Source organism: Sminthopsis crassicaudata, chromosome 2, assembly GCF_048593235.1.
Source record: "Sminthopsis crassicaudata isolate SCR6 chromosome 2, ASM4859323v1, whole genome shotgun sequence".
Taxonomy (NCBI): domain Eukaryota; kingdom Metazoa; phylum Chordata; class Mammalia; order Dasyuromorphia; family Dasyuridae; genus Sminthopsis; species Sminthopsis crassicaudata.
Window position 1 is genome coordinate 629,456,550 of NC_133618.1, and position 21,498 is coordinate 629,478,047.

The following is a 21,498-nucleotide window of genomic DNA, read 5'->3' on the forward strand; positions in this document are numbered from 1 at the left end:
GCCCTTAAGTAGCCCCTGCACTTCCAGACTCTGAAATTGGAAACTCAGTCTAAAAACTTTTTTTTTTCATTATACTTCATAAATTTTGGTCATTTGAATAATTTTAAGTATGCCATGTGGTAACTTTAAAATCTGTAAATCAGCTTCTCCCCCCCCAACTCCCACTAGATAAGAAAGCATTCAAACTTTATTTTGATTTATAAAATAGGTATTCAGGATAAAGCTTGGGCTTCACATGTTTAGTATCCCATGAATTAGACTACTAAGTCATTGGATGTGTGGTTCATATGTTTTGTAGATTCAGAGAGAATTTTAAAAATGATTCACAGATAGTTTTTCTTTAAGAAATATATCCTTTCTTTAAACATACCATATCAAATCTTTCACTGGCTAGAAAAAAAACTATTTTATACAGTAAACTATCTGTCCTGAAACCATCAGAATTATTGAATGTGGATGAAGACTTCAAGGCATGACAATATTGGAGAAAAGCATTTATATAAGCTTTGTTAAGTGAAAATTTTTCTGCAGATAATGGTACAATCATTATGTAATAAATTTCCACCAATCAATGAGACTGAAATGAAAGGAAATATTTGAGTTTTCAAAAAGGCGATTGATGAAAGGAAAGTATAAAGATATGAGGTTTCTCAGATGCTGCCTTTTAGAGATGACATTTTGTTGCTTTCTGAAGTCCTAAAATATTACAGACCCTTTTTCATATTTTAATCTTATTTAAATTGATTTTTTTTGGTTTTACATTTTCATCTCCAAATATACCTCTTTTTGTCCTCCTCATCAAGTCATCCCCCCAAAAAAGATGTAAAAAAAGGAGAAAGATCAGTTTAGCAAGACCAGTCAGTTCATCAATCACTTTTGACAGACAGTTCTTAGTGCCCTGTGTCTGTAACGGAAGGGAAAGTTATACTTTTTGCCCTGTGTCTGCAATGAAGGGAAAATTATGCTTTTTCTGAAACTTCTAAGTCAGATCCACAACTACTTGAAAGAATTTAGCTAAACCATTCAAAATACGTGGATAAAAAGAAAGCCTATTTTCCAAATTAAAATGCATTTAGATAGGGGCAGCTAGGTGGCGTAGTGGATAAGAGCACCAGCCCTGAAGTCAGGAGGACCTGAGTTCAAATTTGGTCTCAGACACTTAACACTTCCTAGCTGTGTGACCCTGGGCTAGTCACTTAACCCCAGCTTGGGGCAGGGGGAGGGGGGAGTAGATAAAATGCATTTAGATGGATTACCTAATGATCTAGTTCATCAGTATATATAAATTGCAGTTGAATTTGCATGCAAATGGAAAGGGAGCCAGATTTAGCAGGGTCAGGAGAAAGAGAACACTCTGGATTGTTTTGGGAAATTTTGTCAGATTTTCAGCAGTGGATCCCAGGTTCTTCCCTGAAACAAAAACCCATTTTGATAACAGTCATCTTTTTTTTTTTTTTTTTTTTTTTTTTTTTTGTGATGCTGGGTAATTATAAACAATAACAGGTAACATTTCTTCAGAACATGATGCATGCCAATTCTTTTTTTCCACATTCTTTTTTTTAATATAACTTTTTATTTACAAGGTATATGCATGGGTAATTTTTCAGCATTGACAATTGCAAAACCTTTTCTTTCAAGTTTTCTCCTCCTTCCCCCTACCCCTTCCCCAAGATGGCAGGTTGACCAATACATTACATGCCAATTCTTGTGCTATGGAGAAGGACAGTGAATAGTTGAGTAGGATACTTTGGTTATAAGGTGGGATAGGGCTGAGCAGTAGTAGTACCTTTGACGGTAATAGGGGAATCTAGGAAGAAGAGAAGGTGTGGGTAAAAGGATAATGTTTAATTTTAGACACTTTGATTTAAGATATTTGTGGGTCATTTAAGTGTTTAAATAGGCAGTGCAAATGGGGAGCTAGAGGTCAGGTTAGGGCTGGACATGCAAATTTTAGAATCATGTGCATAGAGAGGATAACGATAGGAACTGGGAGGATAGGGGAAGTTATTCTAAGTTACCAAGTATTATCAGTTTTATTTTTGTAGCATCTCCCACATGCATTCCCTTCTCTCCTCTGACTGTCACCATTTTGGTGTAAATTTTTGTCACTTCATGCCTAGATTATGACAGTAGCCTGCTAGTGTCACCATTTTTCAGATCTTTCCCCACTTGAATCTATCCTCCACTAAACTGTCAAATTGCTCTCTCTAAAGTGCACATGTGATCTCACCCCCCCCACACACACACACACTCAGAAAACTCTGGTGTCTCTATTAACTTTAGTATCAAATAGAAAATCCTGTTTGGTTTTAAAAGTGCTTTATAACCTGACAAGGAAGGAAGGGCTTCTTGCAGAAGATAAAAGCTTTAGTTAAGACCTGAAGGAAGCCATGGAAGGTAAGAGGCAGAGATTGGGAGAAAGGGCATTTCAGGCCTGGAGGCTAACCAGTGAAAATACCAAGAGTAAGGAAATTAGGGTGTCTTGTGAGAGTATCAGCAAGGATGTGAAGGGGGAAGTAAGTATAAGAAGACTGGAAAGGGGCCAGGTTTAATTCCATCCATGTCCTTATATAGATCTAGTCTTAAAAGTTGCCTAGTGCACCAAGAGGGTAAACGAATTGCCCAGAGCCATACAGTCTTATATGTGATAGGTTTGACTTGCTACCCACGTCTTTCTGATTGAGACTTGCTTCCTAGCACTTACACCATGCTGTGTTTTATACATTTTTCTTACTACTAAAATATTACATCTTGGTGGTCAGTATTTTGTATATGAGATCTTTGTCCTGTGATCTATTAGCCAATACCAGTAGAGGACCTGAATTGTATTAATCTTGGTATTCTACTATAAATGAGACCAAATAACAGAAGTAAGTTGGATCTAAAGAGAATGACGGGCCATAGATTCCACCCCATCTGTATCCTTGGGGAATCCAACATTCATATTGATATCTGTTCAGATCTCTCACCTCACATGACCTGCACTTTCTTTTCACCTGGACACCCAGAGGGATGGTTAGATCCTTAATCTTGTCATCATCCACTGTGTCCTAGTTCACAATTCAGAACACTGAGATGCCTTTCTATTCCATTCTCTTCTCTTACATCTTCCTATTCTTAATTCTCACCACAGCCTGAAATCATTTCATTTCTTCTTGCTGCCTAAGTTCATCATCCTTTTTTGGCTTCGCTTGACTTCAATTTTCAATTTTTACTCTACCATAAAGATGAAGAGTTCCCTCTTTACCCTATTTGCAGCAACCATTCTAAAACTTAAATCTTTGTGTACTTCTGGCATCCACTTTCTTATCCCCTACTGATGTGTTGCTAAGTACTGTTAGACAAAGTCATGAAGATATCAGGTCCCAAATAGATCTATCATGATTTAACTAATATAAGCATTATCCAGATGACTGCACGATCATTTTCTCTTCTCCCTTGATTATCACTTTATATAGCATCCTTTTTAAACCTCTTTTCTTCATAGTCACACACACACACACACACACACACACACACATACACACACATATAAAGGTAGTTGTTATGTATATATTACGTACATATATATATATACATACACACACATATATATGTATTTATATATATATACACATATATGTATGTATATCTATCTATCTATCTATCTATCTATCTATCTATCTATCTATCTATCTATCTATCTATCTATAAAAGCTACCTTTCTTTCTCTCTAAGGAGAGCATCTCCCTCATACTTTTTAAAAAAAAAATACAGTCTCTTCCCTCAAGGGGTTTATGTTCTGTTGGAGAGAAACATGAACACATAAAAGTAGCAACTATGGGTATTCTAAAAGTTTTGGTTTAGTTTTAAGCTATCAGAGCAGTATTAGGCCATTAAAGCATAAAACAGCATTTACACTTTTGGAATATCTTTTAAGTGCAGAGTAAACACAACATCATGTCTGGGTGCTCCAGGAAAAGCTTCTTGTTGGAGGGGGGCATTTGAGCAGAACCTTAAAGGAAGCAGGACATTCTGTGAAGTTAGGAAGAGTATATTCTTGAAGACAGAGGAGGAGAATTGTTCTGTGCAGGGAATAGTTTAATTAATTTATTACAGTAGTCTCCTAATTGGTGTCCCAGCCTTGTATTCTTCCCTCTCTAGACCAGTCTACTGCACATCTGTGAAAGTGATATTCTTAATGATATAATTTTAAACGATGTTACTTTTTTGCTCAAGAAGTTCTAGTGATCCTCTACTAAACTCTAGAATAAAATCCAAATCCTCTATTTGGTACTTAAAGCTGATCAGAAAAACTTTAAATAAATACATGAATGTGCACACACACGTGTGTGTGTGATAGTGATAATATGTCAAAGAAATCTTTTAATTTATCTACATAAGCTATTTACCTCTTAGTCTTTATAATAGTTATCTTTTGATTATGCTAGACTTTGTACTGTATTATAAGTGTCTTGGTGAAACCTGATAAATATTTTGGAGCAAAATTCTCAAGTTAACAGCATGTACTCATATCTTTGAAAGATTCATTTTTAATGACTTGAAAGGCATTGCTTTCATCTAAAATCAAATGGTGTTTTATATTCTGATAAGGAAATCTGAAAATACTTATTAATAATCATTAAAATGATTTTTGGAAATGTTTATATTTTATGTGTTAATACACAGGACAGAATCCAGACAGTCGATTCCTTCATGGCACAGAAATGAAGTCAGACCAAAATCAGAAAAAGCAGGAAAATGGAGTAACATTAGCACCAGAGGATACTTTGCCTTTTTTGAAGTGCCACTGTTCAGGACATTGCCCAGATGATGCTATTAATAACACATGCATGTGAGTATTATGTGTAAGAGGTCAGTAGATGGCAGTAATAGTGCTAGATACAGATGCTATAAGTTTGCTTGCCTATTTTAAGAACATTGTACGTAAATAGCCTAATAACCTTTAATTTTGCAAGGTAAATTTCAAAATGCTTCTGATTTTGTATATAACTTAGAGAATGAGACTCCATTACTTTTTTTCTCTCCTCTCTTTTCCCTTCCTTTTATCCCCTCTTCTTTTTCCCCTCTTTCTCTCTTCCTCTTCCTCTCCTTCCTTTCTTCCTGTGTCTCCCTCCCTCCCTCCTTCTCTGGCCTAAGCTGCAAGTAGAGCAGCCATTCATCGCTGATCAACTTTCTCCTCAGCAGTAGGAATTACGGGCATGCGTCACCTGAGACGCCTGTTTTCTTGGTGAAATGACATAACTGATTTGAGTTCAGTCCCTCTGCCTGAAACCCATTAGCCATAGGGCTCTGGGGGAGCCGGTCTCTTAGAATCATTGCCTTCTGCCTCCCAAGAGCTTGTAAAGAAAGCACTAGGCAGGTTACAGTGTACCACGTGAATGTGAGTTGTTATTTTTAACATCATTTTTCAAAGGGATATAAGACATGGAGTCTAGGATTTTCACTCATCAGACGCCACCTGAAGATATGTTCATTAAAGAGCTAATGTAGACCTTTCCAAGAAGAATCATGATGTAGCTGTTTTTATCAACTTGTTAGACTTTCCTGTTAAACCTTATTAGGCCTATGTTTGAGTTTCCAGAGTAGGATAAGGACTGGGGACTTCACTGGTACTCCAGGTGAAAAAAGCAAAAGCCAAGGATTTGGCTCCAAGGAAAAGCCAGGCCGGACTCTGTATCTGGTGCCTTCCTGTATTGCCTCGAGCGCTCGGAGGGGCAGAAGCTGGCTCAGACTCCCTCACTCTCCATGTGTCACAGGCAGAACTTAGACTGCTTTGAAGTCAACTCTGTCCACTAGGCCAGAGGTGTCTGACTCACCCTCCTAGTACGTCAGGAACGAGATGGAGAGGAAATTGGGAAGTGTGCCACTAAATGAAAATACAGTTTAATTGAGAAAGTGTTAATGAGCCATTTTCTAAATCACCACGTAGCCAAAGGAATCATTTCTGTTTGAGCTTGATGTCCCTGCATTGGCCACACTGCCTCTTACATAGGTCAGACTTAACTAAATACCTTTTTTTTTTCTTTTAATCACAGAAGCCTAGGAATGGAAACCAGAGTTTCTTTAGAGAGAAGGAAGGACACAGTTCATGTTAGTAAAAAACCCAAAACAGAACTGGTCATACCCATGTGGCAGACTTTGGGCTACTCCTACGCCAGCTTCTCTTAGTTCAGGTGGGACAAAGGGTGGCTAGTTAGGACTCTCTCATTGCTGGAGGGGATGGGTACAGAGATGAACTCACAGAAGCTTAGAATATTGGTGTGTGTCTCAGAGGATGAGTTTACATGTGGTGGTGTACAAAGAAGTGTTCTGTGAAGGTCCAAGTCTCCAAAGGGCTCTCCTAGTTTGCTGAGCTTTTACATCTTAAAGAAAAAGTTAGTTGAATACTGTGTTATTAACAGTGCTGTGATTCTCTGCGGATTTTGAATGCGAATGAGTTATCAGAGTTAGGGTGCTGGGTTTTCATTGAGTATGATGTTTTATAATAATCAAATTCTTTGCTGCCTTGAGTCTGTCCTGTACTTGCCGCACTGCCTTTGGTTTGTCTGCCCCCTGCTGGTGATTAGCTGTGTTTTGTGACTAAATAGGCAGCCTCTTTTTTTGAGTCCTCAATAATTTGACTGTGAAAGCTACTTCTCACCAACTTTTTAGAGTCAACTTGTCTTTTCTATTGCCCATCTTTTTCTGCATTAAACAGTTCTCCCATAAAATAATTAATATTGTTCAAAGGCATCCTGAGAGGTGCCAGGGGTATATAACTTTTTTCCTATTGGAAGCATATTAGATACGCTTTCTTACTGAGACAGTATAGTAAGGGAAAAGCATTGCACTCCATCTCTGAAAAGCTGCATCCTAGTCTAGCTTCACCTAGTAATCTGCTCATTGATTCTCTTGATCCTAATTCAGACAAATAATGTACTTTTATTTGCCCTAGCCACTTTGTTTTAAATTTAGCCTGTATGAACACCATTCATTCAGTAAATAGTAAAGCTGAGGACACTGTGCAGTCTCATTGAAGTCCAGTAGAATGAGTATATTTTGAATGGAAATCTTTGTATTTTTTTTTTTAGAACTAATGGTCATTGCTTTGCCATCATAGAAGAAGATGATCAAGGAGAAACTACACTAGCTTCAGGCTGTATGAAGTATGAAGGTTCAGATTTTCAGTGCAAGGTAAGATTTAATTTGAGATCTCTAAGATCAGATTATTCAACGGACTGCCATGTTGAAAAAGGTGATGAGAATTGGGTTAGTACAATTCTATGTACTAGTATCAGTTCTGTACATGGTAATCTTCATTTTTCATCTATAAAATGAGTCTAAATCTTTGGTTTCTAAAATCCCTTCAAACTCTAATGACCTGTGATGTTGTTTAATTAAATGTCTTGGGGAAGAATTACAGTGATTACAATTTGTGATTCTAATTGCATATCAGTTACTTATTTTTAAAATCATGACAGTTTCCTCTTTGGGTTTTTGGGAAACAACTCTCTCCTATTTCTCCCCCATCTAACCCCACTTCTCTGTCTCCTTTGCTGGATGCTCATCTAGGTCATACCTTGCAATAATGGGTGTCTGATAGGACACTTTTGAGGAGCTCACAGCCTAATGGAAGAGTCTTGTCACAGTGAATAGATACAAGTGATGATGATGATGAGAGAGAGATGATGAGAGGAGGGAGAGAGGGGAGGGGGAGGGGGAGAGGGGAAAGGGGAAGAAGGGGGAAAGGGAAGAAGAGAGAGAGAGCAAGCATTAAAATTAAGAGGGATTGGGAAAGAGGTCCTGTAAAAACTGAGATTTAAATCTAATCTCGTTTTAATTATGTCCAGTATTCTATCAGGATCTATAGAGGGAGAATGTATGACCCTATCATACTGTTTCCTGGACTACAAGGTAATATTTCAGCCAAAATTTAGCTGAATTTTCCTTCTCTACCATGAAGTCTAATATTTGTATCTTTAGTACAGTTTCTGGCACAAAATAATCACTTAATTCATCTCTTCCTTTCCAGAACATAATGACATCTACGGAATATGTGATCTGCTTAACATATTGAAACATTGATATTTTTTCATACTTTTACTTCTCCAGGATTCACCAAAAGCTCAGCTACGGAGAACAATTGAATGTTGCCGAACCAATTTGTGTAATCAATATTTACAGCCTACGCTACCCCCTGTAGTCATAGGTAGGTTAATTAATTAGAGAAAAAAATAGAGAAAGAGTAAATGTTTTAAATTGAAATATTATATGCAGTGCCTTTTATTATTAATAAATGGAATACCCTTTATCATCATACCGGGTATCTAAAAACATATTATGTTTATTGCACTTGAAAGTATGTTAACTGTTAGCAAATTTTCCAGATGATCAGCTTTTATGCTTTCTCGACATTCCCTCACAACAAAGGACATTAGACTTTTCAATGTTACCAAATTAATTTGTTCATAGATGTATGGGATATTGAATTGAAAATTTTCTGTTTTGTTCACTAAGAAAGTTTTGTAAACAGGTACAGTTTAGTTCACCATGACAGTTTTTTCTGTGAAAGAATGAAATCACTTAGATTATCCAGTTTAATGCCTTGTTCTGTCGACAGACCATTTAAAAAATTATCTTTTTGTTTGTATATACACTTCAAAAGTAGTATCAGAAACTGGAATAAGGAAACTTGAGGTTATTAACAGTGATTTTGTTTTTAAACTGATGCTGTCATTGAAATATAGTCTGTTGGGCAGCTAGGTGGCGCAGTGGATAGAGCACCAGCCCTTAATTCAGGAGGACCTGAGTTCAAATGTGGTCTCAGACACTTAACACTCCCTAGCTGTGTGACCCTGGGCAAGTCACTTAACCCCAATTGCCTCAGCAAAATAAAAAAGAAAGAAATATAGTCTGTTGTCAGAACTTTCCAAGTATTTTGCCATTAAGTGTTTTTTTTTTGTTTTTGTTTGTTTTTGTTTTTTGATTTGTTTTAGGTCCATTTTTTGATGGTAGTATTCGTTGGCTGGCTGTTCTTGTTTCTATGGCTGTGTGTATAATTGCTATGATCATCATCTTCAGCTGTTTTTGTTACAAGTAAGAACCGATTTGTTTGCAGTCAGGCATTTGTTTGTAGTGCTTTATTAGTGAGATTGAAGTGGATTTTTTGTTGTACTTGGAAAAATAAGACAAACACCTTAATGTAATCTTACTGTTTCAGATGTCAATATTAAAGAAACACTAGACGTGAAAAGTTGAGAAATTATTATTTTGTATTTTTTTCCTCTTTTGCTCACATAGGAATATTCTGCCTCCCCAGCTCCTTTGGAACCTCATTGTTTCCCTATACTCATATATATTTCTGGTTTTTTCCCTAGTACTCATTGTCCTTCTTTATTCATGTGTATTTGTAATTTTTTCACAGATTCTATTCACACTTAAGTTTTAAATTGATTTTTAGCTTCCTAATTTAACTAAATAATGTCTCTTGTAGATAATGGTGATTGTTTTGAATGCCACTTAGTACTTAAATCCTGTTTTTCCAAGTATTTCATTTTAATATTCCTTTATTTTAATCAGCTTTTAATGTATTTTCTAAATTTTGCCCCCCTTTCACCTCTTCTGTTGCTGAACATTTAAAAATATTGCAAATTGAATCTTCAGCATGGAGGATTTAGAAAACATGTAACTGCTATTCTCTAACGAGAATTTTAAAGTGTTAAAATGAGTGGCTGAGGGAATCTGCCTTACCTTAATATTCCTTTGGAAGAACATTTTAGAATAAGATGGTCTTTCTTACCTGCTTATGTTTCTGTTTGAAAGTAGGAGGAAAGCATAAACTTAAGATACTCTCAAAGTTTATAATTCATTGTGTACCATTTTTCACTTAGCATTGTTGTCCTTTTTTAAGGCACCATTGCAAAAGAATAGCAAGAAGCCGTTGCTATAATCGTGACTTGGAACAGGATGAAGCTTTTATACCAGTTGGAGAGTCATTGAAAGACCTTATTGATCAGTCACAAAGTTCTGGTAGCGGATCCGGACTTCCTTTGCTGGTAAATATGGTGTTTTCCTTTGTTTTTCAGTAATTTTATTGTTAAGCAAAGCATTTACTCTAATTTACTATTCTTCTTTACAAAAATGATGCATATTAATATATATTTTACATTTAGGAGCTTTGTTTTTGTTCATAGGCAAATTTTTCTTACGCCATTCATCCCATTTTATGGTAATGTAGTTTTGTTAAAATAAATTCATTGGTTTCTAAGGACCCTTATCTCACAAAGTTCTGTGATCTGTGAAGATCAGTCCTAGCTTTTAGTACCTGGAGAGGAAACAGATGCTAAAACTTTCTGTCTCTGGTGAAAACAGCTCCCCTGGATTCAGTATGCCAATGATTTATCGACCTATGCAGCCCAAATTCATATTTCCAGTTTCCTTTTAGAGAACTCAAACTTGATATCCCATGCTAAACTTAAACTTACTATGGCCAAAATGGAACTTGTTATTTTTTGCCCCCAAATCTTCTTCTCTTCTCTTCCAGATTTCCTTATTGCTGTCAGAGGCATTATTACAGTTGCTCAGACCAGCAAGCTAGGGGTCATGCTCAGTTCCTTGCTCTCTCTTATCCTGCATAGCTAATCTCTTGCCAAATCCTGTCATTTGCCTTTGTTACTCCTTTTGTGCAAAGTTGCCCCTGAAGAAGCCACCATCCTGGGATAGGCCCTTATCACCTATTGCCTATCCCACTAGAATTACCTATTGGTTAGTCTCCCTGCCTCAGCTTTCACCCTTCACTCAGATGCCACTATGAACTGTTAACATAATGCTGCTTTATGGATTTCACAGGGATAGTTTGATATACAGATGGTAGTGCATATTCTAATGTAATATATACCAAATTTTAAGTTATTCATTGTGATTTAAAAGTAACCATTACAATTTGACTAGTCTCCAGCTTTTTTTTCCCCAAAAGTAAATGAACTCTTCACTTTTTTCCTTTGTTGATTTTTAAATTTTTTTGGTGTTCTGGGTTTAATTATCACTCCTATGCAGATGACTCCCAGATCTAGGTAATCTGGTTTATACCTCCTGAGTTCCAGTTGCTGATTGGGTATTTCAGACTAGATAGTCCATAGGCAATATGTCCAAAACTGAACTCATTATTTTTTTCTTCAAACTCAGTTTTCTTCTTTTGAACTTCCCTATTTCCACAGAGAGTAGTATAACCCTACCAGGCAGCCATCTTCCTCATCGTACTAAATCTTGTCAAGTCACAGCATCTCTCATTATTTGACCCTTTCTCTCTTTGCATGCCTCAACCACACCATCCAAGTTTCAGTCTTCGTTACCTCATCTAGTATTGCTTCTATTGTCTTCCATCCCAGCCTGTCCTCATAGCTGTAAAGGTGATTATCCCATTCCTCTGCCTAGAAACCCTAAGGGCTCCTTCTCCCTGTTCCCCTAGTAAAATATCTCTAGTTTTCTCTTGAGTACTTAAAGTACTGCACAGCCTGATCTTTCTAAGGCTGATTATACCTTATTCTCCTTCACATATTTTACAAGCTGACTCTCTTCCTTTTCATCTGTCTCTTCTTGTCTTTTTCAAAAAAATAAATTTTTATTTTTTAAATTGGCTTGGGAGGGCAAAAAACAAATAAGCAAACTCATTGTAACAAACATAGTCAAGCACAATACATTCCCTTATTGACCATTTGCAAAAATACAGGTCTCATTCTGCATGTGGGTCATGACTTCTCTGCCAGGAGATAAGCAGAATTCCTCCTCATCGGTCCTCAGAATTCATGGTTCATTTTTGCATTGATTAGAGATCTTAAGTCTTTCATACTTGTTCGTTTTCAGTGTTGTTTTTACAGTGTAAATTATTTTCATGATTCTCTCTTTACCTCTGCATCTATCTAATCAACTGTCCATTCATCTGTCTATCTTGTCTTTCCAGGCTTTTCTGGAACTGCATGCAGTAGCACTCCATACATTCATGTAGCATGATTTGTTCATCTCTCCAACTGATGTTCTTTAATTTCAGTTCTTTGCCATTGTAAAAAGAGATGCTGTGAATATTTTTGTGTAATAGGACCTTGTTCTCTTCTTTGACTTTTTGAGGTATAGACTTACTTTTCTCACTGGGTCCAAAGATATACCATTTATCAATTGGGAAATGGCTTTTATTCTTATAAATTGAATCCGTTACTTCTATGCTTAAAAATGAAACCATTATTAGAAAGCTTGTCATAAATTTTTTCCACTTAACTATTTCTCTTCTCATTTTAGCTGCATTTGTTTCTATGTACAAAAACTTTTAAATTTTTTTGTACTTCATGTTGTTTATTTTATCTTTTAGGATCCTCTCTGTCCTTTGTATGATGATGCATTCTTCCCTATCCATCAATCTGAGAGATCTTTCTTCCTACTCTTTATAATACATTTTAAAAAAATACATTAGTCATGTATCCATTTTGGAGCTTATCTTGTTATACTATATAAGATATGACCTCAATGTAATTTCTTCTACACTGCTATCTAGTTTTCCCAGCATTTTTTGTCAAATAGTAAATGGTGACACTATGTTTCAGTCCTTGAGTTTATTGAATGTTAGGTTAGTAGGTTCTTTTACTGAAGTATGTTGTATACCTACTCTGTTCCAGTAATTGGTATCTCTTTTTCTTAACCAACATAAGGTTGTTTTTATGATTACTGCATTATAATGGCTTTGAGATCTTGCAGACACCTTGGTTTTTTCATTTTTCATTTTTTCCATCATTTTCCTTGAGATTTGTGACCCCATATCTTTGCTTTTTTTCCATGCTGCTTCCTGTCCTTGGAATGTAGTCTTTTCTCATCTCTGCCTCTTAAAGTTCCTAGTTTTTATTTCTAAGCTGAGATCAAGCACTGTTTTGCATAGCTTTTCCTGATCCCCCTAACTGCTAGATATTTTTTTCTGCTCAACCTTCAGATTACCATGTATTTATTTTGCATCTTCTTCTATGTGTAAATGTTGTCCTCCCATTTTTATCTTGTGTTCTCAGTGCCTGGAATGTCATAGATGCTGAATAAATTATTTTTGATTGAAAGGAATATATTTATATTTTTTACTGGGCCTGTGATTTTAATTGTTTAGAGAACCCCCCCATGAGTAGATTGTATCTACCAGTACTGAGCTCCTGCTCACCATGAGGTGAAGACATTTGCTTAGGATCACACAGCCATTGTTTAGAAATAGGACTTGTACCTAGGCCTTCTTGTCTGAGGAGCTCTCTCTCTCCAGGATGTCACACTACATATCATAAGTACATGAATATGTGCACACAAAAGTTCCTGATTTTGATATATTATTTATTTTGTGTTACTAGTATTTAGAGAGCTCAATATATTATCATTCCTAATAATATCTGTACCTACCTTGCCTTTTAGATGGTGGCACTTCGGCAGGCAAATGAGATTGTAAGTTTTAACCTAAGTTCTTTTTTATTTTTCCTGACAGGTTCAACGAACTATTGCCAAGCAGATTCAGATGGTTCGGCAGGTGGGAAAGGGTCGCTATGGAGAGGTGTGGATGGGAAAATGGAGGGGTGAAAAAGTGGCGGTCAAAGTATTCTTCACTACTGAAGAGGCCAGTTGGTTTCGGGAAACAGAGATCTACCAGACTGTTCTGATGCGTCACGAGAATATCCTTGGTAAGCAAATTTGGCCTTGGAAGAAAACGTTTTGTTAGCTTTTGGAGAGGGTCATTTAACTAATGATGAAATATTATTTTTCTTTGCTAGTTCGTTGAAATAAAGATCAACCTGACCTTATTTTTGTATCATATTCTTGTTACATAGAAAGTGCTATGTGGATAATTTGTTCCATTTTGACCTCTTGTTTGACTTTCATGCTCTTAGTTTGGAGATAGTGTTTTGGGTTTTATTGGGGTTTATTGGGTCCATTGACCACAATGAACAAACAAGCAAGATAAATGAGCAAAAAGGAACTGACTTCAATTTAGGTCTCATTCCCTTCCCTGAGTGATAAGCTTTGAGATATTTCAAGGTGGTGATCATGTCATCTCTTCTGGCTTAATATTTTAAGAACCCCTATTTTATCCTTAGGATTTTGCATTCCCTCAGCATCCTTACTTAATACTACCCTTCTCTGGACATAGTCTGTCTTCTCAGTGTTGTTCCTAAACATTGGTGCCCTGATTGTGTGATTGTGTTTGTGGCTGAGGAGGGTAGGGGTTTCCCTCCCCCATTCTATGCCCTGCATGTAATGAATGTAGCCCATGATGGAATTCTCTTTTTAGTCAGCCAATCATCCAAATCCTACACTTCTGCAAGGGAGTGAGTTTGTGGTTTAGCGCCATTCTTTTCTCAAGTTTCCCTCATAGTCTTAAAAGAAGTTTTTGTTTAGGAAGATAACTTTCCCCATACCTTCATGAAATAGATGATTTTAACCTTTATTATAAAGCATGATTTTCTTTGTTGTAGGACATTGTAGACTTGAGCTGCAGTAGCAAGGCCATTTTATAGGTGATAGAGCCAAGACGGCCCTGGGAGCATAAAGCATCCAAGGCAGGATTTAAGCGCTGGGCCTGTGATTCCAAATTAGGGCTCCAGCATCTATTGCCTGCCATAGTGTGGAGACATTCAGTGATGGGAATCAAACTTTTTGTCAGGGTTCCTACTCCCAGCTAGAGTCAGATTTTGTTTACCTTATGAGGAGTTAAAAGCAGCTCATCAGACTTGTGCTTCATTCATTGAACAGGTTTTATCGCGGCTGACATCAAGGGCACCGGCTCTTGGACGCAGCTGTACCTGATCACCGACTACCACGAGAATGGATCTCTGTACGACTTCCTGAAATGTACCACTCTGGACACCAGGGCCCTCCTCAAGTTGGCGTATTCAGCGGCTTGTGGTCTGTGTCATCTCCACACAGAGATCTATGGTACCCAGGGAAAGCCCGCGATTGCCCACCGGGACCTGAAGAGCAAAAATATCCTAATCAAGAAAAATGGGAGTTGCTGTATCGCTGACTTGGGCCTCGCTGTGAAATTTAACAGGTAGTCTGTTGTGATGGGGCTCTCCCTTCTCAGTGACCAATGAAGGAGTTTGTGGTGCTTGACTCTGCATTCTTATAATGGGGATGGGTGGGAAGGGGGTTTTCTGTGGGCCATGGGGAATGGTAGGAAAGAGAAAAGATAGAATTTTATGAGAAAAAGAGTTAAAAAGAAAGAGAGTAACTTATTCTGAAATCATATACTCAGGCAACAAAATCAAACACATGGTATCTAAAAAGCAACTATGGGAAAACAGTGCAGTGACATTATTATTGCATTGTATAACTACATTTTCCCATATAGTAGATAATTGAATCTTTGTCTGAACTTCATTGTGTGTTCACATTTTAATTTTATTAAAATGGAATTTATCTTTTTCTTACTTCATGTGTTTGTAGTGCTCTCTGACTTTGTGGTAAGTTTTTTTTTTTTTTTTTTTTGTCTCTTTCAGTGATACAAACGAAGTTGATGTTCCTTTGAACACCAGAGTAGGTACAAAGCGTTACATGGCTCCAGAAGTACTCGACGAAAGTCTAAATAAAAATCACTTTCAGCCATACATCATGGCTGATATCTATAGCTTTGGACTGATCATGTGGGAGATGGCTCGTCGCTGTGTCACAGGAGGTGGGTATTTGTAGGATGCTTCTAGGAAACAGCTCTGTTCAGATGACATAATTAAAATATTTCATTTTTTTGGAAGAGAAATGGATTCATTGAATTAAAGGAAATTTCACATTCATTTTAGAGGAAAAAGTAATTGAGGATGGCCATATGAGTAGAGAGATAGGAAGATTTGGGGGGGGTTGTGGTGGTCATAGACACAAGATTGGCAAGTGATTGCTAAATGTGGAGTGAGAGACAGGAATGGAGCAGGTTACAAGATTTAGAAATCTGGGGAACTGGACTCCTGGTGCTGCCCCTTTGGAAGAGATTGGGTTTGGAAAGAAAAGTTCTATTTTGGGTTGTTAAATTTGAGATGTTATGGAACATCCAGTTTGGATTATGCGAGGTTCAAGCTCAGCAGAAATACTAACAGAAAAGAGAGATCTTGGATTTCTCAGCACAGAAACAATCATCAAACCAGAGGGACCTGATGTTCATTGTGAGAGCAGAGTGTGAGAGAAAGGTGACCCAGAAGAGAGTCTTGAGATGCATCTCAAGAGTACACCCTTAAGGTCCTTTCTGGTTTTTATGATTATGTGGTATAAATTGGAATATAAGTATAATATAATTGTAACAGATGTTTTCTAAAAAAAAACAACACCATAAACATTTGCACTAAATTCAAGTTAACCTTGATCTAAAGTTTTAATTTATTTATTGTTATGTAGAAATAAATTATGTTTGCACACACACATGCATGTGCTGCCCTCACAATTTTGAATTTTTTTTTTCTCTCCATTACAGGCATTGCAGAAGAGTACCAATTGCCTTACTACAACATGGTGCCTCATGATCCTTCCTATGAAGATATGCGTGAGGTGGTATGTGTTAAGCGACTGCGGCCCATTGTGTCTAACCGTTGGAATAGTGATGAAGTGAGTTGGAAATTAATTCCTTTATAGTCACATGTCTTTAGGAGTATATTCCTTTTTAAAAACTACGTTATGTTTTCTCTGTGTTTCAGTGTCTGAGAGCTATCTTGAAGCTAATGTCAGAATGCTGGGCTCACAATCCTGCTTCAAGACTTACTGCGTTGAGAATCAAAAAGACACTTGCCAAGATGGTTGAATCCCAAGATGTAAAGATTTGACAATTATAAAACACTCAGGAGCTGCATTGGACTCCAAAAACTTGTTTCACCCAAGCCAAGGGTGGAATTGAAGTGGGATGAGGAAATTCATGTGGTTCTTAGACTTTTTCCTCACCACCCCTTTACAGGCTGCTAATAATTTCAGTACTCTGTAGAATATGATGCTGGGAACTTCTGTTCACTACACGCTACATTTATGGACAGCCTTGTTTAAATGTGTTTCTTTTTGGGGGGAGAAGGGGTTATGAGCTATGTTGAGACTTTAGTCATCGTTCATGAGTCTCCAGTAAACTCTGGGTACTGAATTGCATGTTTATATTATGGTGCTTTCTGTGAAAGCCTTAAGAAGAAAATGAATTTAACAGAGATGGAGAAATATAAGCTTTTGCCTTCTACCTGATAAAACTTAATCTGTTCATATTCTTGCTTTTGTAAAACAGCCTGTAGATTATGAATCATTTTGGGATACTGCTCTGTTTTTGTTTTTGTTTTTTTTTTTTTTAACAGTTTATCATCTGTGTTGTGTGTGTGCCAGGATTCCTCTGCTGCCATGTGGATTAAGAGAAAAAAGAGGAATGAATGCCCAGGAAGGTGGGGGTGGTCAGTGCTTCAGGTCTGTCATTGTTGTTGCAATAAGATTAGCCAGTCACCCAAAAACCATTTAACTCACAGGAGAATTTGGCTTCTTTACCAACATCTTCTCTGATTAGGAAAATTGGTATCAAATGAAAAATCAAAAAGGAGTTAAAACATGCTTCTAAACCTGAGCTTCATTCCTCTTTTTTTCTTTCTTTTTTCTTTTTTTTTTTTTTTTTTTGGCAGTTTTTAATCTGTTATTGTGAAAAACATTATATCATAAGTTGGAACTCCCAATGTGATGACTCTCCTGAAGAAAGAACTCACTTATTGGGGTGATTTTGTTAACAATTTAAGTGCCTATAATCTTGTCCTGTACAGTTTGTTCTAAGTGACTTTTAAAAGGGAAATGGCATATCTAGTGCACAGTGTGCTTGATTCGCAGGACGTTAACGCTTACCTTCACTTTGGATAGTCATGTTTGTCCACATACATTCATGCCATAGAAACCAGATCACTTGCACCTCATAGCCCAGGCTTAAAAGGTAAAAAGAAACACAATACCCAAAGATGGTTAGGAAGAACATTTACACATATGAATGTGGATGGGTTTTCAAAAGGAATGCATTCAAATTAGTATATTCTAATCTAGGGTTTTGTTATAATATACTCACAACTTTCAGTGTAATAATTTCATTGAAATTCTTCTGCGTAAGAGAAAGTTCTAATTGGAAATTTATACTCCAGAACCTACGTGAACTTACCAACATCTACTAAGTAGGTTCTAGATGATCTTAGTTATTATTTTAAATTTGGGGGATTTAAAATTTTTTCCCATTGTTTATAAAATAAAAGAAAAAGGATCAGGCAAAAAACCCAAAAACCAAAAAACAACCCAAGTGTTTTTCTTTACTATCACAATGTACAGATTTTATTTAACAAAGTGCTACATATTTTATAGAATCCTAGTTATCTCAAGGGACATTTCTGTTTTATGAAATCATTACAATTTTGTAATGTCTTTTAAGTATTAATGCTATATTCTGGCAGAACAATTCATGGGCCCATTAAGTTAGACTTAAATTTATTTTTGGATGCAGTGTAAGACAATAAATGGGGTTGTGCGATGGAAATACTAATGACAAAGGACTGTAATTTTTTTTAAATGATATTTTTAAAGCATTTTCCCGTCCATTGCCAAAACTTGACTGACATTGAAAGTTGAAGCTATTGAGTATTTCCAAGCAGACCAGTTTTTCAGTTAACTGGAAACTATTTGGAAAGATTTAATATTTTTACAATCCAAAATAAAGCTTCTCTTTGTCATGTTTTAAAGTTGAAGCATTCTTGTTTTAAAAATTGATTTCTGTGTTCCATGAGCTTGTTACAGAAGAACAATTTTGGTTCTGTTTGTACAGAAGGACACAAATACTATCATCTAAAGTGCCATGTGACTCAAGCTCTTTTATTAGCTCTGTCATAATATTTTTGTCTAATTTGGCCTTATTTTTTTTGGACATGACAAAATTAAAAACTCTCAAAGAAGCCATTATTATTAATATAAACAGAGGAAATATGAAAAAATGCAACCTTCCCAGCAATTTTTAAAAATCACAAAATATTTTTAGTCAGAGTTGTGCTCAATAAAATATTAATAAGAAATTGGTTTAAAAATCATAACATTCAAAATATTTCAGTAAGACTATAAGGAACAACAAATATAGTCTTGAAACATAAATGTCACCTTATTTAGACCCCCCCCACTTTTTTTTTTTGGTGAGGCAATTAGGGTTAAGTGACTTGCCCAGGGTCACACAGCTAGAAACCTTCTATTTCTTTTTCCCCATTTAGAATTGTATTTATCCCATTAGTGAAATATACAGGGTCCCAAAGTCTCATTGCAATTTCAAGCTACTTAAGCTAAATAGCCTACCTGTGGCTTGGAGGTGACCCTGATGTTCAATGCCAGTGCAGGCCCTACTGCCTACACAGGCTTTAAGAATTAACCAGGGGCGGGAGGATGTATATGTGGATCTGCTTATTTTTAAAGACCAGCCTTTTTAGATGACACAGGGCAAGTCTTTCCTGAACTTAGAACTGTGCAAGGACTTGGATGTGAGATTGATCAGAAGGAAGTGTGCCTGATGCCCCATAACTAATGAAAGAGTTTACATTGGCTTGAATCTTGTTTTTTTTTTTTTTCTAATTGATAAAGGAATTGGGTTATTAGTAGAATTGAAGGTATGGTCAAATTTAAAAATAATTTCCAGTTTATTTGAGACAAATAATCAGAGGCATGAAAACTAAATTCAATTTTTCTGATACCCTTTCTGGAATACCTTCCAGTGTGAGTTTTATTCCCCTACCTGTTGTGGTCTTTTAACATCAATATTTTTAAAACTTTGAAATGCCTAAAAGTAATATTTAACCAAATTGTGCCAGATTTCTTGTTTACTATAGCTATATTGAAAAAGGTTTTTTTTTCTTTTTGCTAACTTTACCTTTGGAAATGAGAGCAACAAAAAATGTCAAACATTGACGTTCACAATCTGCCTAGAATCAAAAAGAAATTCTTGTTTAGAAGTATCTGTTCACCAAACTTTTGTCCAACATCTGTTCTCTCTCAGAGCTCTAATCTAGGTTCCAGAAGAAATGCAAAAGTTTAGTTAAGGAGATATTTGCCTATTTTTTTTCTCCCTAGGATTGGTTCCCTATTTTAAATCACTGATTTCCCCCCAAATATATTTGAAATTTAATTTTTTCCAAAAAAAAAATAAAGCATTTGGAATAGAAAAAAATGCCACTATGATTTTTAAATGTCCATTCCTTTTAAAAGAAAGAGCTTTTATCATTTATTTTGGTCAGATATTGATTGATAGGGCAATCTGTCAGCTCTCTCTCGCTTCATTTATATATATGAGAAAAAACTCCTTAGGGAAGTGGACGTTGTATTTATAGTAGAATTCTGTTTGTCAGGATGGTACAGAGCCAATATGGGACATCTTGCCCAGGGAGGCCCATAAGGAAAGTGTGATTCATATCGCTTGAGGAAAGTATACAATATCATCTCATGGTGACTTGAAGCTCCTCCTACTCCAGAGGTGTCAAACTCGTGGCTGCCTCATGCTTCCAGCAAAACTCCCATAAAGCCTAACCAGATTTAAATGTCATTGGGAAATGTTGAACAAATTAAATAAAAATACAATGCAACCTAATGTTAATTTGTGGTATTCTAAGTTAACATTTGGCTTGTAGGGATCTGTTTCTATTTGAGTTTGATACCACTGCTATACACTACCTTTTAAAAGCCCATCCTAGTGACTGCCCTCGAAATGCCCATTTTAAAACTAAATTGTAGTATATTGTATAAAAGGAAAAAAACCATTATACCTTACTTAGAAAAAATGTAAATAGAAAATGAAATAAAATAAACAGTTTGATTAAATTCTTGCTTAGATACCAGAAGTGTAGATTACTCTTTTAAATGGTAATACACTAAATGTATTTTGTACAGCATCTGGTTTAAAAGGTGCCTTATTAAGTTTACCATGAATTGCTTTGTTCTGTACACAGATTATGTCCAATGTATCATTTTTAAGTAAATAACCTTATTTTAGTACATACTAGTAATGTGTTTTGTACTGCTCTACTTTTCTTGTGTTGGGTCCTGAGGTTAATTTTCTTTTGAACAAATCTAGAGGGATTTCACCACGAACATGCTTGTTTCTGTGCAGTGCCCAGAAGCCCTTTTCCATAATTGGTAATCTAGTCAGGGACACACAGCAGAAAGTTGCTGTTGCATTTCCCCATTTTTAGAAAAAGAATCATGGAAAGTTAATTGTAATATATCTCCTAAAGTCTGAAGAACCCAGATTTTTAAAACCATGCCAGCAGAATGCAGGCTTTGGCAGGCCCCCACTACCTAGAAAAGCTTAAAGTACTGGAACATGCATGAGTGTGTGTGTGTGTGTGTGTGTGTGTGTGTGTGTGTGTGTGTGTGACCTTGGAAGCAAGTCACAAGATGATCTGATCCCCTTAGAGGGGCGAATGTGCTCATCTGGAAGTTACTTATATGAATAAATTATCATCAATCCCAGTCTCTAATCCTGTTTCTAAGGATCAAGCT

At 36.3% G+C, this 21,498-nt stretch overlaps 1 protein-coding gene across 4 annotated transcripts in view; it reads left to right on the top strand.

Annotated features, from left to right (window-relative positions):
- BMPR1A (bone morphogenetic protein receptor type 1A) overlaps window positions 1–20,991 on the top strand; it is a 111,515-nt gene extending 90,524 nt beyond the window's left edge. For all 4 annotated transcript variants that reach the window (XM_074296418.1, XM_074296419.1, XM_074296415.1 and 1 more), the window contains 10 exons: window positions 4,669–4,834; window positions 7,074–7,176; window positions 8,095–8,191; window positions 8,979–9,078; window positions 9,893–10,037; window positions 13,484–13,676; window positions 14,746–15,043; window positions 15,492–15,667; window positions 16,451–16,581; window positions 16,671–20,991. In XM_074296418.1, the coding sequence (XP_074152519.1) occupies window positions 4,669–4,834; window positions 7,074–7,176; window positions 8,095–8,191; window positions 8,979–9,078; window positions 9,893–10,037; window positions 13,484–13,676; window positions 14,746–15,043; window positions 15,492–15,667; window positions 16,451–16,581; window positions 16,671–16,796 (1,535 nt within the window). In that variant the 3' untranslated portion in view covers window positions 16,797–20,991. The remainder of the gene's footprint in view (window positions 1–4,668; window positions 4,835–7,073; window positions 7,177–8,094; window positions 8,192–8,978; window positions 9,079–9,892; window positions 10,038–13,483; window positions 13,677–14,745; window positions 15,044–15,491; window positions 15,668–16,450; window positions 16,582–16,670) is intronic.
- Window positions 20,992–21,498: the final 507 nt, after the last annotated feature.